The sequence below is a fragment of the Styela clava genome, chromosome 11 (assembly GCF_964204865.1).
Source record: "Styela clava chromosome 11, kaStyClav1.hap1.2, whole genome shotgun sequence".
Taxonomy (NCBI): Eukaryota; Metazoa; Chordata; class Ascidiacea; order Stolidobranchia; family Styelidae; genus Styela; species Styela clava.
In genome coordinates this window covers 2,458,119-2,473,719 of record NC_135260.1, presented here as the reverse complement: position 1 = coordinate 2,473,719, position 15,601 = coordinate 2,458,119, and the positions used below count along the sequence as shown (strand labels likewise).

At 37.0% G+C, this 15,601-nt stretch overlaps 1 protein-coding gene across 3 annotated transcripts in view; it reads left to right on the top strand.

Annotated features, from left to right (window-relative positions):
* The window catches only part of LOC120347791 (2-oxoglutarate dehydrogenase complex component E1-like), a 38,697-nt gene that overhangs the window by 15,579 nt on the left and 7,517 nt on the right, over positions 1 to 15,601 (top strand). For all 3 annotated transcript variants that reach the window (XM_078117583.1, XM_039417883.2, XM_039417884.2), the window contains exons 5-17: positions 2,201 to 2,301; positions 3,820 to 3,974; positions 5,106 to 5,252; positions 5,732 to 5,891; positions 6,567 to 6,677; positions 7,178 to 7,277; positions 7,607 to 7,764; positions 8,482 to 8,658; positions 8,913 to 9,053; positions 9,939 to 10,201; positions 12,016 to 12,143; positions 13,241 to 13,406; positions 14,401 to 14,512. In XM_078117583.1, the coding sequence (XP_077973709.1) occupies positions 2,201 to 2,301; positions 3,820 to 3,974; positions 5,106 to 5,252; positions 5,732 to 5,891; positions 6,567 to 6,677; positions 7,178 to 7,277; positions 7,607 to 7,764; positions 8,482 to 8,658; positions 8,913 to 9,053; positions 9,939 to 10,201; positions 12,016 to 12,143; positions 13,241 to 13,406; positions 14,401 to 14,512 (1,919 nt within the window). The remainder of the gene's footprint in view (positions 1 to 2,200; positions 2,302 to 3,819; positions 3,975 to 5,105; positions 5,253 to 5,731; positions 5,892 to 6,566; positions 6,678 to 7,177; positions 7,278 to 7,606; positions 7,765 to 8,481; positions 8,659 to 8,912; positions 9,054 to 9,938; positions 10,202 to 12,015; positions 12,144 to 13,240; positions 13,407 to 14,400; positions 14,513 to 15,601) is intronic.

Below are 15,601 nucleotides of genomic sequence, written 5' to 3'. Positions count from 1 at the left end.
ACTGCCAATCAAGTGCAACATTCATGTTAAAACTTGTTCTTTTATTAATGTGTCTAGCCTAAATGAAATGGTTATAATTCTGCCAAAATTTGAGGAACTTTTGTCATTACATTTCTAAAAACGAAAATAGATTTCAGAAAAAATAATTTTAAAAAATGGTTGTATTTTAAATTTTATATCTTTAGGCGCCTATTTCCTCGTAATATAGCTATCTATGAAAAAACTTTCATCGTAGGGAATTTCCCTATTAACATACTACATTTTCTAAAGCTGCAGTTTCAGAGGCTTGTTTGGATATAATTTTTCGCACCAATATATCTATATACCATATTTTCCGGATTTTCTGAACCTAATTTTTTGACCTGATTTTCTAGGGTTGTTGTGTTGGAATATCTAAAAAGGGTTTAAATTGTGGTTGTAGGATCGATAAACCGTTAAACCGTTCAACCATTTCTTGCTTTACTCTCAGATGCCTATTTCTTCATAAGATACCAATCTGTAAATATGGAAAAAATTTCTTAAAAGGGAATTTCCTATTGTATAGAATTAAAAAATAATCATGTTATCTATCTAGGATCGATCAACCGTTAAATCGTTCAACCAATCCTGCTTTACTTGTTATACGAGTTGCATTTTGTATTTGTTTTCTCAGATGATAACGATCTCAAAATATGAAAAAACTCAGAAATGAATTTCCGTATTGTGTAGAGTTAAAAATAGCCAATTTTGAACCATGAAAAATGTATCCTAATAGGGAATTTTGTATTATGTATCTTTCAAAAGGAATAATTCACACATTTTGCTCTTGTGGCGCATAGAATTAAAATATATTGCAACCAACTCGCTAATATAATAGTAATAGTACGGGATAGTGCCCGTAACTTTTATCAAAGATAGTCTTCTTTACTGCTGTGTGAGTGCCCGTTACTTTCAGAGATGACTCTCCTTTACTTGTGAGTAAGTGAGCTTAGCTTTGCTCAGAGATGAGTCTCATTAACACACCTCGAGTAGATTCCTTAACCCTGCTATTCGAGGTGCATACCCAGGGGTGCACATTGGAACCCTCTCCCTCTTTTGAAATGTAAGCAAAATCATTTTTCTGTACCATACATAGAAATTTTTCGAAGCGTGAAATGCATTTAGATCCTCAATATTCTGGAAAAAACGCGTTAGTCGTACTTGCTAGCTAATTTGGTCCAACTGGGCAAATAGAAATTTCAGAATCTGCCTTCCTGGCTATGCCCCTGCTGCTATCTACAATTTTTTTAAAAATATGACGCATTTACAATTACAATTGCTTTGAGAGCTAAAAACATAGTAACACTAATAGTAATTTTGCTGCGTGGTTTTTCGTAGGCCTGCTGTGTGTTTCAGCTATTCATATATCATGTGTGCTCCGCTCGCCATATTCAATTTAATGTCACTGTTTCCATCATTTTTTTGTATTCGTGGTTCATTCAATATTGCCATTCAAATGTGCATTGTCTGTGATGTTTTGGTGCATGGAAGGATTTTTGTATAGAAGTTTAATTTTTTTTATTAGGTGCTCCCGAAGTATGTGCTCTAAGATGGCGCACAACCTGATACCTAACCTGGTACACATACTATGTTCAGGTTGTGTGCCATCTTGGTGCACATACTTCGGGAGCTCTGTTAATCATTTGCTTTAACTCACGTATAGCTGGAAAAAAAAAATTTTTTTTTAAAGTAGCATTTACTATGTTCGCTCGAAACAGAGCTGAACAGCTTTGATAAAAATTTACCATAGTCAATGTGGCATGCGCATGGCAATGCAGTATTGTTGTTATAAACTTATTTTTGCATTTGTGTTTTAGTTTTGTCTAATTTATTTTTATAGTTTTAATAATATGTTGCTGATAGTTACCATAGTTAGTATTTTTTCTCCCACATGTTAGCTTGTTGTGGGCAAAACAAGCATTTACTAATCCTCCATGTTTTGTCCAAATTTTTCTATTTTAATTTGTTTCCCATAAGTAGTTAAAATAAGAATCTCAACGTCAATCTTCCATGTTTAGTTGAAATTAGGATTTTCACTGAATTTCTTCATTCACCTGCTGAAAGTGGAATTTACATAAATCCTCCATATTTTGTCCAGTTAAGTCTGTTTCACAATCATCTCTAATTACCTTTCACTTTTAAGAATTTACCTCCATCCACCATTTTTTGTTCAATTTCTAAGGTGAACAAGACATGGAACAGGAGTTTATCCTTCCTCACACAACAATGATTGGAGGGCAAGAAAAATCTCTCAAATTGAAGGAAATTATACACAGACTAGAAGTAAGTTGGATAGTTTCTTCATTTAGAACGTGGCAAATAGGGATTCCAGTCTTTTCAAAATATAGAATCTTTTTACATGGAATTGTCTGTATGCACAGAGACTCATTAGGAGTGAAAGTAATAAAGTAAAGCATAAATGTCCATATAAAAAAGGTACAGGTACTCATGAATATGATGTATGTAACCCAAAATGGCAGACACCGGAACGTTGTATTTGTACCGGCGTAGGGTTAGGCCATAATTTCGGGTACAAATACTACGGGAGGCTCTTGGCTAGTCCCCGAATTGTAATAGAACTAAAATAAAGAAAATCAGAATAAAATTGTGGCGTAACCTGGTACACATACTACGTTTCGATGTCCCTCATCTTGGTACACATACTTTGGGAGCGCCGAAATGTCTGCTTGCATGGAGACTCGTTAAGTGTAAAAGATATATACAGCTTCATATAAAAAAACAGTCATAATATTTATTAAATGGCAGAGAAGACTAATCAGTTGTCTATGCCTACACATAGACTGGTAGCCGTATGAAGGGCCTCGCTTTGCCACAGGCATAAGTCAACTATTGAATTTTCTCTCTCTTCACATGGCTATGACTATCATATTTTCTGGGTGTTCCTGTAGTAACCAAGATGGCGGACACCGGATTGTAGTATGTGTACCAGGTTAGGTTTAGGCCATAATTTATTCCCATTTTCCTTTTTTTAGTTCTATTACGAGTTCGGGGACTAGCCAGGTGACTCCCATATTAATTGTACCTTAAATTATGGCCTAACCCTAACCTGGTACACATACTAAGTTCCAGTATCCGCCATCTCGGTTCATATACTACGAGAGTACCATTTTCTGACCTAGATCTTAGCAATAGTGCATACTCATGGAAATTTAATTTTGACAGTCTTAGGGCGATGGGGCCACATATCATGAAAGTTTGAGGACCAATGGGCTAGTAGAGCCTTTAATGCAGCAAATATTGCAGGCCCATAAAAAATGTGATTATTTATTGCCAGGAAACTTGTTAGCGGACTTTGGGATTGCTTTTCTATATTATCACACTTATCACCTGTCTCCCCTATAAATATGATACTTATTTTTTGCCCAAAGCTGTCTACTGAACAAAGGGTACTCCCGTAGTATGTGAACCAAAATGGCGGACACCGGATCGTAGTATGTGTACCAGGTTAGGGTTGGGCCATAATTTTAGGTACAAATACTACGGGAGTCACTTGGCTTGTCCCCGAACTCGTAATAGAACCAAAATAAGGAAAATAGGAGTAAAAATTATGGCCTAACCCTAACTTGGTACACATACTATGTTTCGGTTCCATCTTGGTTCACATACTTCTGGAGTACCCATAAAACTTATTAGCAAACTCAGGGGTAGCTTTACCATATTATCACACCAACTTATCACCCGTCTCCCTGGTATAGATATGACTCCATCTTTTCTGGCCCAGAGCCTTCTACAAAGCAAAGGTGAATGTACAACTTTTATTTCTGATTTTTTATTTCCTAGGAAACCTACTGTGACAAGATAGGAGTGGAATACATGTTCATCAACAACAGGGAGCAATGTGATTGGATAAGAGAAAAGTTTGAAACTCCAAGAATTATGGAACTCAGTGAATGGGAACAACGGTTGACATGGGAACGGTTGCTAAGGGCAACAAGGTGATTTGTTTATGAATACTACGTTTAATCTATATGGGAATTTAATTTATATGGGATTAGAAGGTATCATAACTATATATTACTCTGAAAAAATTATTTTTATGAAAAGCCAGTGCAGCGTAATGCCCTAGTAATTAGCGGGCTTTGAACCAAAATATGCATGCACCAATGGTTGAAGACTTCGGGTTCAAATGGCTACCCCGCCACTTCAAATATGGTATACTGAATTGAGAAGGCCATCGGTTCCCGAACTTTTTGTTCATGTAGCGCCAAATTATGAGGGAAAAAACTTACGATGCACTTGCACAAAAAATTGCAACTTTATTTTGTGAATGTAACACAACCCTACGTAACAGAAAGTAAACAACATAGAAAGATAAAATGAATTTATCGATTCGTATATACAGCGTTTAAAATGAGAAACAACAAAACACTAAAATAATTACAATACGTAAATTCTGTTAATTTTCGTGCGCCGTCTCTGGGAACCGATGGAGTAGGCAATGCTGATTGTGCCCACCGTCACCTCACTGCTGCAGTAGGCAATGCCGAGATGAGCATTTAACCCTTACTTAAATAGTAACTTATTATGTATCAATGGCTGTTTACATACAAAACAGCGATTACATCTTACATGGTCATTTATTGAACATTATTAAAAGTCGACCAAAGGAAACATTTTTAAGCCAACTTTAATAATTCCGATAGTAAAACAAGAGAGCTATGCTTAAATATATGGACACGTAGCGCCACCCAGTGGCAATAATTTTGATGACGTCATAGCGAAAAAAAAAGTAATAGCCTTCTGGAGAAAAATTTTATCTTTAACCACTGAAAATATCAAAGCAATTGGTCCAGTATTCGAAGAGAAAAGCGATTTTTTAAAAATGGAGACGGAGACAAATAACAATAACAACAAAATTTTGAAACGATCGTTATGGCCACTAAACGTGTCCAATAATTCATTTTAGCCATTCATGTCTATGATCATATTTTAAATTTATAGATTTGGGTATTCAAGTCTTTGATACATAGCCAAGCTCGCATACTCAAAACAACTCGATATTTTGGGTCTCCCAAACCCCGGTCTAACTTCCATGGGCCATTCTAGTTCAACTATATATTTTTCAGATTTGAGGAATTTCTTGCCAAGAAATGGACAAGTGAGAAACGTTTTGGTTTGGAAGGATGTGAGATGCTGATACCTGCTTTGAAGACTTTGATTGACAGTGCAAGCTCGGCTGGAGTTGACAGTGTGGTAATGGGAATGCCACACAGGTGAGAATGGATAATTTGAATGTCGGAATTCAGGGAATAGCTTCTTTGATTTTCATTCTTTTGAAATGTAACAGCTATGGTTGGGCTAGATCAGTAGCCTCCAAATCTTTTTTCTCACTCGATCTTTCTTCGCTAAGATCGGCAATAGCAAAATCCAAAAAACAGCTTCATCATATATCAAATTTAAGTAATTTATCAACAAGTCTAGCAATTTTTAATAGATTTGTGGCTCACCTGAAAATTTTTCTGTGGCCCAAAAGTGGGCCATGGCCCAGAACTGGTGTGCAAGACCCGCTATTCATCCCTTTTTCACACTTTTGTGCTTTCGGATTCGTATGTGTGGATGTAATGCAAATTGATACCGCTAATTTATCTTTTTTTTTTTCATAAATGCAAAAGTCTGCACCTAAGCAGCAATTTATCGTTTTTATATTTTTTAATCCATGTAATTGCAACACATTTCAATTTTATTATATCAGGGGCCGACTGAACGTCCTAGCAAATGTAATCAGAAAAGACCTCGATCAAATATTCTGTCAGTTCGACTCAAAACTAGAACCAAATGACGAAGGGTCTGGTGACGTCAAATACCATCTCGGAATGTCCCACCAGAGGATTAACCATGTCTCAAACAGAATGGTAGGTTTTGTAGTTAATGTCGGGTATTTCATATTGAAAAATGGTCATATAAGCTAATTTTACTTACTTTAATCCTTCAAATGCTGTTGACAAAACTAACGCTCCATCGCTGCTCAATGACTTTTTATTGGTTAGCTTTTGAAAATGGCATCTGGTGTCATTTGTTTTGCCACAAGAAGATGTAGAGAGCCACTTTTGTCCTGCATACCCTGACTAACTTACACAAAGCACTAAAACCTACTGGAAATGTTGTACTACATTGATGACAACATTAAGGTGTCTGCCGAGATGAGAGATGTAAAAGGCCATAAACATAACACTATCAGTATAATGTATGATGTGGGATAGACTCAAAAATAAGAATTTTGATACACATTGTTCAGAAGAAATAAAATTTGCGTCATCAGTGACGACAAGTATTAACATTTATTTTATCAGTCCCAAAGCTACCATCTTGCCAATCTGCTGCAATCTGCACTGATTGACCAAACAGATGCACAAATATAGATATATGGTTGGTCGATGACGAGGCCGTTCATTAGATGTCTCGATTCAATTTGACTTCGTCCATTTTTTTAAAATTTTTTGTAGGGTATTTATGATCTATATCAAATTTTACAATATAATTTACATAGAATTTGTATTCATTAATTTCCAACCTGTAATTTTTCACAGGTCACTCTTTCTCTTTGTGCAAATCCATCCCATCTTGAAGCTGTTGACCCGGTCGTTCAAGGAAAAACTAAAGCTGAGCAGTTTTACCAGGGAGATACCAAAGGCGAAAAGGTAAGATTGTTTTTTATATAGTGAATATAGTGTACAAGCGACCAGGGCATTATTGAGGAAGCCAGTCCTTTGGAAAGTTGGTGAATACGGAAGCAAAATATTTGTACGAGTAATTCTTGTACAGAAATTTACAAAATACACTAATTTCATGCGCATTTATCGACTTTTTCTGTCTCCCAAAAATTTCAAACTCTGTGGTAAGCAGCCACAAATAAGCAATGAGATTCTGGTCTTTTTAGGGATTGGAATATTTTATTAGCTATGTTGAAAGTTGGAACCCCTCTCTTGAAATGTGAAAAATCATTTTTTATTATCATACATAGCAAGCTTGAAACGCTCTTGAGGACCCGCAAGAGTCCTCACGTTTTCTGGCCAGACCTGCTGGCTGTCATGGTTTAACTTTGCAATTAGAAATTTCAGATCCCAGCCAGTGCATTCCTATAGAAATCATGCAGAAAACTTTTCTTGTCTTATAAAGATGATTTTTTTTCAATTTTAAGGTGATGTCAATTCTCATGCATGGAGATGCTGCCTTCGCTGGCCAAGGAGTCGTTTATGAAACATTTCACTTGAGTGATTTGCCAGCTTATACCACTCACGGTAAGTCTGTGGGATTTTGATAATTTATTTTTTATAACTAGCTAACATTAAGCTACAAATAACAGATAGTGAGTTTTATTGAAAAAACTTGTCCAAAACATGTGGATGAAACGTAAATAATGAAATAAATAAAAAAATTTTAAACAAACAAATTTTGTCACAACAGCTCTCTGCAATCTCTAAACAATGAGGAAATATAAATATCCAAAATAAGGCTGGCAAGATCAAATCTAACAAATATTTTTAGTTTTTAAGTAGATTCATGTCCCCTCAAAAGAGTGTCTACGGACCACTGGTATATACAGTACTTCAAATAACATTTTTTCCAGGCACTATCCATGTTGTTGTGAACAATCAGATTGGCTTCACCACTGATCCCAGGCATTCAAGATCCAGCCCCTACTGTACTGATGTAGCAATGGTTGTGAAAGCTCCGATATTTCATGTAAATGCTGACGATCCAGAGGCTGTCATCTATGTGTGCAAGGTAGGTAAAGTCAGGGGCGCTACAGTGGAATGTGTACCAATATGGAGGTAACTAATTTTGTTCGCCTACTTCACATCAAGTTGTGTAAATGGACTAAAACCTATGGGCAGGGGTATATTCACTTGGCTAACACAGACAGTCCCCGGACTCGTAATAGACTTGAAATAAGGAAAATCAGAATGAAATTGCGGCCTAACCCTAACCTGGTGCACATACTACGGGAGTACCAAGGTAGGTGTGAAGATACAAGTAAAATTTCTTTCACTAAAACAAGTAATTTCAGGAAATCTCACTTCAGTTGGAAAATAATGGTTACTGTGGTTTCTGCATTCAAAGCATTTTTGTTAGTATTGATATTGTATCCCAGCGATTCTCAAACTTTTTTAAGTCGTGCCTCCTTTTTAAAATTAGTCAAGTTTTGCGCCCCATCTCAAAAGTAACTAGCTAATAATAAGCTCAAAACAATAGATAGTAAGACGAAAGTATGTTTTATTCAAAAAACATGTTGAAAAAACGTGGAGGGTATCACAAATGAAAATATCCAAAATGAAGCGGGGAAGATCACATCTAACAAACAATGTTGTTTTTAATTAGCTCCATGTCCCCTAAAAAAATTGTCTACGCCCCCTTGTGGCCCGCGTCCTATGGGTATAGCCAGTTGCATATTTCTAATTTAGCAGGTTATGACATTTTCAAAATGTTTGCTTCACATTTCAGATTGCAGCTGAATGGAGAATGCGTTACCGCAAGGATGTCGTTATCGATTTAGTCTGTTATCGAAGGTTTGGACATAACGAGATGGACGAACCAATGTTCACGCAACCACTAATGTACCAAAGGATTAAAAAACATGCAAATGTGTTCAAGCTTTATACAGAGAAGCTGAAAGCAAGGGTAATGAATGATATATGTATTGGTGTGTGCGGCCTTTTTATTATTAGAAAAACATGCAAAACAGTGGAATATCGTTGAAAACTACCAAAAATCTTGCAAAAACCTTGTAAAAAACAATCAAAAACAGTGAAAAATTGTCAAAAAACAACGAGAAGCTTGCAATAATGTGCAAAAAGCGTTGAAAACCGCCAAAAACCGTTGAAAAATGATATATTAATTAATTTTTTCTTATAAAAATTTTTTCTTCTTGAAAGGGTCTCGTTGACGATGCCACCGTTGAAACGAAACTTGATGAATACGAAAAGATTTGTGAGACTGCGATCGAGAAAGCTAAAACTGAAACTATGCTGCAATTTAGACATTGGCTCGATTCTCCATGGAAAGGATTCTTCAAGGTGATTTTTTTGGCACTTCTAGTTGGCCTGGCTCAACAATTTTTGCATATGTCAATTCTAACCCCCATCTGACTTCGTCGTCAAAAAATTACATCATTTGGACGTCACAGTGGCATAATAAGGCCCACCAGAGTATGCGGATAGTCGTCCGAAACGCGCAGACAATAACACGAAATCGAGCAAGCTATTTTTCTCGTCACAACGATCGCCGTAGGAAAGAGATCGCCGGCGTTAGCGAGTTCGTCATCGGCGGCGCAGATGCCATTTCGGATGATCGTAATTATACTTTGGCAAGACCTATGACGTGATGGTGACGTCGTAGTGAAGTAATTTTCAGATGGCATAGTCGGGTTGGGGTTAGGAATAACATATGCAAAATTCGTTATGCTACGCCCACTAGAAGTACTTGTGGTACTAAACTATACCAGACCCAACTTTTCTATCAGTATTCTTTCGATATTTAGTTAAAGGCTTACAGAACTGGTAGTATATATCATAAGGCTCCATCAGAGGAGCCTAGGTGCTCCGCGAGCAATTTGTTTACTTACTAAAATACTGACTTGGCTAATTTTGTAACTGTCCAAAGAACCAATAACGGCATTAATAAAATTTGACAAAGGTAAATACATCGGAGTCATTATATAAAATAATTTTAGTTCACTCAAACATTAATCGGTAAGTAACAATGTTTTTTGTTTGTTTTTTGTTTTTATAACTCTGTGGGGCCTCTTTAATAATAGTTTTCAGTGGCTCCATGACACCGAAGGTTTGAGAATCCCTGGCCTTTGTGACTTAGTTCTGCCTCAGAACTATCTACTCACTCGCCCTACTCTTACCCATCTTGTTATGTGAATAGTTTTTTCATGGAGCTCATCTTCATCACAGGACCCCTATGGCAAGGTCGATTTGAAGGTCGCAGACACAGGACTTCCAGAAGAAGAGCTAAAACATATAGGGGAAGTGATGTCACAAGCATCGGATATGAATATTCATCCGGGACTTAAAAGGACGTTAAAAGCTCGAGGAGAAATGGTTGCAAATCGGACTGTAGACTGGGCACTTGCCGAAGCCTTGGCGTTTGGGTCGTTACTAAAAGACGGCACTCATGTCAGACTTAGCGGACAAGACGTTGAAAGGGGCACTTTCAGGTTGGAATTGGGGGTTAAAATGGAGGGAAAAAGAGATATATTTAAATTTTGAATTAAGGCGCAATTTTGGGGTCGAATTCTGGTAAAATTGGGGATGGGGCAAGTATTATACAATTTCTGGGTTTGGTAGGAAAACAGCAGGCTTGGGGGCTGGGGTGATGCCCTCAAATGATGGGGGGGGGGAGGGGGGAGCTAGAATTCTGCGGTCAAATGGGGAGCGGGAGCATTTTAAAATTTCAGAACTCGCAATCTGTGTGGGTGGTATATAGGCCTAAAATAGTAATATTTAATATTGGGGTTAAGAGAGAAAATATTCAAATCTGGGAATGAAATTTTGCAAGGGAACTTTAGACATGACATAGGAATGGGCACTACAGGTTGGGGGTTAAATAAGTCACTGAATTTGTGGGTAAAACGGGGACCTTGGGTTCTAAAGGGTTGTAATTAAATATATGTAAAGGGGCCAATTCTGGAGTCCAATTCCAAGATGTTGACGAGGGCTAATTCAGGTCAGAATTGGGGGGTAAAAGGGGGCTAAAATAAAAGAGTTATAATTGAATTCGGAGGGTATTTTGGTAAAATTGGGGATGAAACGAGTATTATACAATTTCTATATTTCGGGTAAGAAAATAGCGTGCCTGGGGCCTGGAATGATGCTTTGAATCTTTTGGGCAAGAGATCATGTTGAACCATATAAACGGGAATTTTGCACTAAAATGGGGGTTCATTTTTGAATTTGGGGGTATTTGGATCTAAAATGGTAATATTTAATATTGGGGTTAAGAGAGAATATTTCAGAAATGGAATTTTGAGGGGAAATATTGCGTAAAAAATGCAGACCATAGCTTTAAGATGGTTGAATCTGGACTTTTTTAATTCCGAAATTTAAGAAATGGGGGTTTCTAACAGTGGTATTCAATTTCGGGAAGGAAGCGCAAGAGAAATTGTCTCTGATCGTACGGCAGACTGGGCCCTCGCTGCGATAACATTTTGATTTTTTTTCTTTTGTTAACTCTGGGAAAAAGCATCGGTGCTCCCGAAGTATGCGAACCAAGATGGCGGACATCGGAACGTAACAGGTTAGGGTTAGGCGATAATTTCTTTCCAATTTTCCTTATTTTAGTCCTATTATCAGTTCGAAGACTATCCAAAAGCCTCGCGTAGTATTTATACCTAAAATTATGGCCTTAACCTTAACCTAGTACACATATTACATTCCGATGTCCGCCATCTTGGTTCGCATACTTCGGGAGCCCCAAAGCATCTATATAGGCCTACAATACACATGGTTAGACGAGGTACGAAACATACAACAATTTTTTTTCTCTTTTCGCCATATGATTAAGCTGACTTAGTGTCTTCATTCTCTCCGTATATGTAAATCCTATCCTAAGTAATCTTCTATTTATTCTGATAAATACTGATCATTGTAGACTTTACTAATATTATTTGATGGAGTAGTGTCTGAAGAAATTTTTTGTTCAAGCCAGGTAATGTATATGGTAAGTAAAACAGGCTGTCAGTAACGCTAACAACCAGTGTTCGTTCTACATTTTTACATTGAGCGAATATTTATTTTAGCAAGCATAAATATTTTAAGGCTTAAACTTCGTATAACTCAAACTAGGACAAAAGGGTGAATGTTGGAGTTTCTAGAAAATTATTATTTTAAATATTACAATCAAATGACGCTTTTTAAGTTTTTTTAAGTTAAAGTTAAAGAAATTTAATAAAAATTAGAGATGCTTAAAATGTTTTTCCACATTTTCTCGAAACAGTTTCTTTTTTGAATTATTATTTTCAATTTATTCCAGTCACCGTCATCACGTTCTTCATGATCAAAAAGTTGATAAGAAGACTTACGTTCCTCTTAACCATGTATCTGATAATCAAGCGCAATACATCGTCTGTAACTCATCACTGTCTGAATATGGAGTTTTAGGTAAGAGGACATTGAGGTCTCTGTTCATTTGTGCACTGTGATACATCACTCCGTGTTGATAGTTTCAGGTTATAAAAGCTAATCTTGTAAGCTTATCCGGTTAGGGGTTTAGGCCATAATTTTATTCCGATCTTCCTTATTTTACCTCTATTACAAGTTAGGGGACTGTCTGTGTTAGCCAAGTGAATATACCCCCTGCCCATAGGTTTCAGTCCCTTTACACATATTGATGTAAAATAGGCGACAAACTTAGTTACCTCCATATTGGTACACATACTTCTGGAGCGCCCGAGCACATGTACTCAGAGTATAGAGGTCTGGATTAAATTCTGTTTTAATCAATCTGTCTTGGTATCGAAAAATCCATACGAGTGTTTACTGATGTGCAATATGCCACAGTAAATATACACAATTTCAGTAGCTTTTGGCATTTTAGGGATTGCCAATAACTTTTCTAAGAGATCAGTCTACTTTGAACATCGCGTTTGAATTGTCGGTTTTGAAGCGGATGTTTTTTCTCAGCCTAGACCGATAGTTCTCAACCTTTTTTCTGTTGTAGCCCATTATCGTTGCACAAAAATTCACAAACTTTTTCGTGCAAGGGAACAACTATAAAAAAAGCAAAAGCTATGTTCGTACTTTGATGATTTGACTAAAATTTATCACTTAGTAGCCAAAAAACAGCGTCATCATTCATTGGTACTGCAATCAAAATTGAGCTAAATCCATCAATAACTTCGTGGCCCAGTCGCTGTGGCCCAGTGGCACTGGTTGAGAAACGCTGCCTTAGACAATTTATGATCTTATTTCAAATTGCTTTTCAAGTAGATATTTTCACGAGTCTATCTCAACTTCCCCCTTGGGTTCTTCGATCAAATAAAATACTTGGATTTCCTGCAAGGAATATATATATTGCTTCGGCCCTGCCCCTCACAGACGAATTAAATTTGAAAATGCGTGAACGATTACTGATTAAAAAACAACAAACCTGTTTAAGATATATAGAGAACTGACTTCATAACAAAATTGAAATTGCAGAGGGACTTTATGGACACCCTGTATATTAATAAAGTTCAAGTATTTCCAATATATTCCAGGGTTTGAGCTCGGCTACTCAATGACGAACCCAAACTCTCTTGTACTATGGGAAGCTCAGTTTGGTGATTTCATGAACACAGCCCAATGCATTATTGATCAGTTTATCTCCTGTGGTCAAGCTAAATGGATGAGAATGAGTGGTCTAGTCCTGCTATTACCTCATGGGTGAGTCAGTATAACTAAAAATATTTTTGGATTTTTTGTTTATATCTTTTTTATGACATATTTTCTATGCTTTTCCTCTGAACAATACTTCAAACAAGAATATCAGTCAGAGACCGAAGACTTATCGATCGAAAGTTAGGGGATCCCCCAAAACAGCGCTTTTACTCCATGGTGGCGCCTTGTGTCCCATCACTAATTAATTAATACCTCGCTAATTATACGACATAATTCATCCAAAATCAATAGGCATCTGGTCCGACATATGATGAATGCACATGCAAAATCTGGAGCAGATTCAATCTCGCTTTCGTGAGATACGGCGTGCATATAACAGACAGACAAATACCTATTAACATACTTACCGATCAAAATCGGCAAGTAACAAGCCACTTGTAGATAAGGAGCGACTATAGTTTTCAAAGGAATTGTCTACCTAATTTGTCACATACACCCAGGGTATGGATAAATCAGATCATTGTGAGTACAAGTTTCGAACCTGGGATTTGAACAATTATTTCAACAATTCATTCAAACTTGGGCTGTACTTAATCGCCAGAGAGACACGTCCTTGAGAAACTCAAACTGTTCAATCAACAGTGGTTTTCATTCAAAGTTTCCATTCAAATCCGAGACCGAGAGTCTATATTAATATGGGGTGACCGTGCATTTGAACCCATGCGTATATCCGCGGGTTCAATCTATATGCGGGTGCTAAAACCCATGGGTTAGGGTTAGTATGGGTTCAAATATCCGTAAACAAAAAAATTTCCATAGGTGCAATAGTATGCAGATGCAATTGTCGTGGGTTCAAATGTAATGGAACCTTAATATGGAACGGGATTCGTAACGCTTAGTAGGATACACCACAGTGCCGAGCCACCGCCATTAGGAGATCGACATAGTGTTTAAATCCAAGACCTCTTATCTTTCAACTTCATTAGGTCCGATAGCTTGGGGCTTCAATACTGTTCACAAATTAAATTTTTTTCTTCAGCTACGAAGGCATGGGACCTGAGCATTCATCTGCAAGACCAGAAAGATTCTTACAGATGCAGAATGACGATCCAGACAGTTTCCCTGTGTTTGGAGCCACTGATGACTTTGAGGTAATTCCCCCTCATCACTAAAACTGTTAGAGGACTCGTAAATATTTTCTCTTCATTTTTTGTTTATGGGCGGCATTGACAATACTTTATTTAGCTGAAGTTGTTCCGACTGGCCATGCTTGGCTAATATTTTGTTAATTGAACATTTTTTAGTAATGACACCCAAATGTTCCCCTAACTAATTGTTTGTTGAAAAATTCAAGGCTGTTAATTTAATACTACTGTTATTGTTAACTCTACGATTCTGTTGAAATTCGGAAAACCCTTTTGAATTCTAAATAAGCATTTTTTCTGTATTATACGTGTCAATTTTTCGTAGCTCGGTTTTCCGACATCCGGCCTGACCTGCTAGTTGGTACTAATTTACCATTTAAAAATTTGGCGCTCCCGAAGTACGCGACCAAGATGGCGGACATCGGAACGTAACATGGGTAACAGGTTAGGGTTAGGCGATAATTTTTTTCCAATTTTCCTTATTTTAGTCCCATTATCAGTTCGAAGACTAGCCAAGAGCCTCCCGTAGTATTTATTCCTAAAATTATGGCCTAACCCTAACCTAGTACACATATTACATTCCGATGTCCGCCATCTTGGTTCGCATACTTCGGGAGCCCCAAAAATTTTTGGTTAAAACACTGCACTCAGCGCGGTTGCGCATTCGACAATTCTTTACCGAGCTAGAATATTCTTACTTTATTTAATACACCTACCTTGAGGGGCCAAAATGAATTTGCAATTTCAAATTGTTTTTAAAACTTTATGAACACACTGTATAATAATGTGCACCAAGTGTAGCATTGCAGCATTGGGCAATAGCTTATTAGGCTAGACTATTCTGATCAGTCACGCTTGACTGAACTTTTTTCACATCTTATAGAACATGAGTGCATCAGAATACGAGGTTAGTTTATGGATGGAGTGGAATCATTATCATGTGGAATGTTTTTTATGAAAATTTTGAAAATAAATCAACGGATCTGATTGGCTAATTTATCATTTCATAACTGTGTCTAGGAACATTCATGTCATATATTGCTTTATCCATTTGAATGCATGTAAAATGGAATAGGGAAATGGTATTGTTAGACA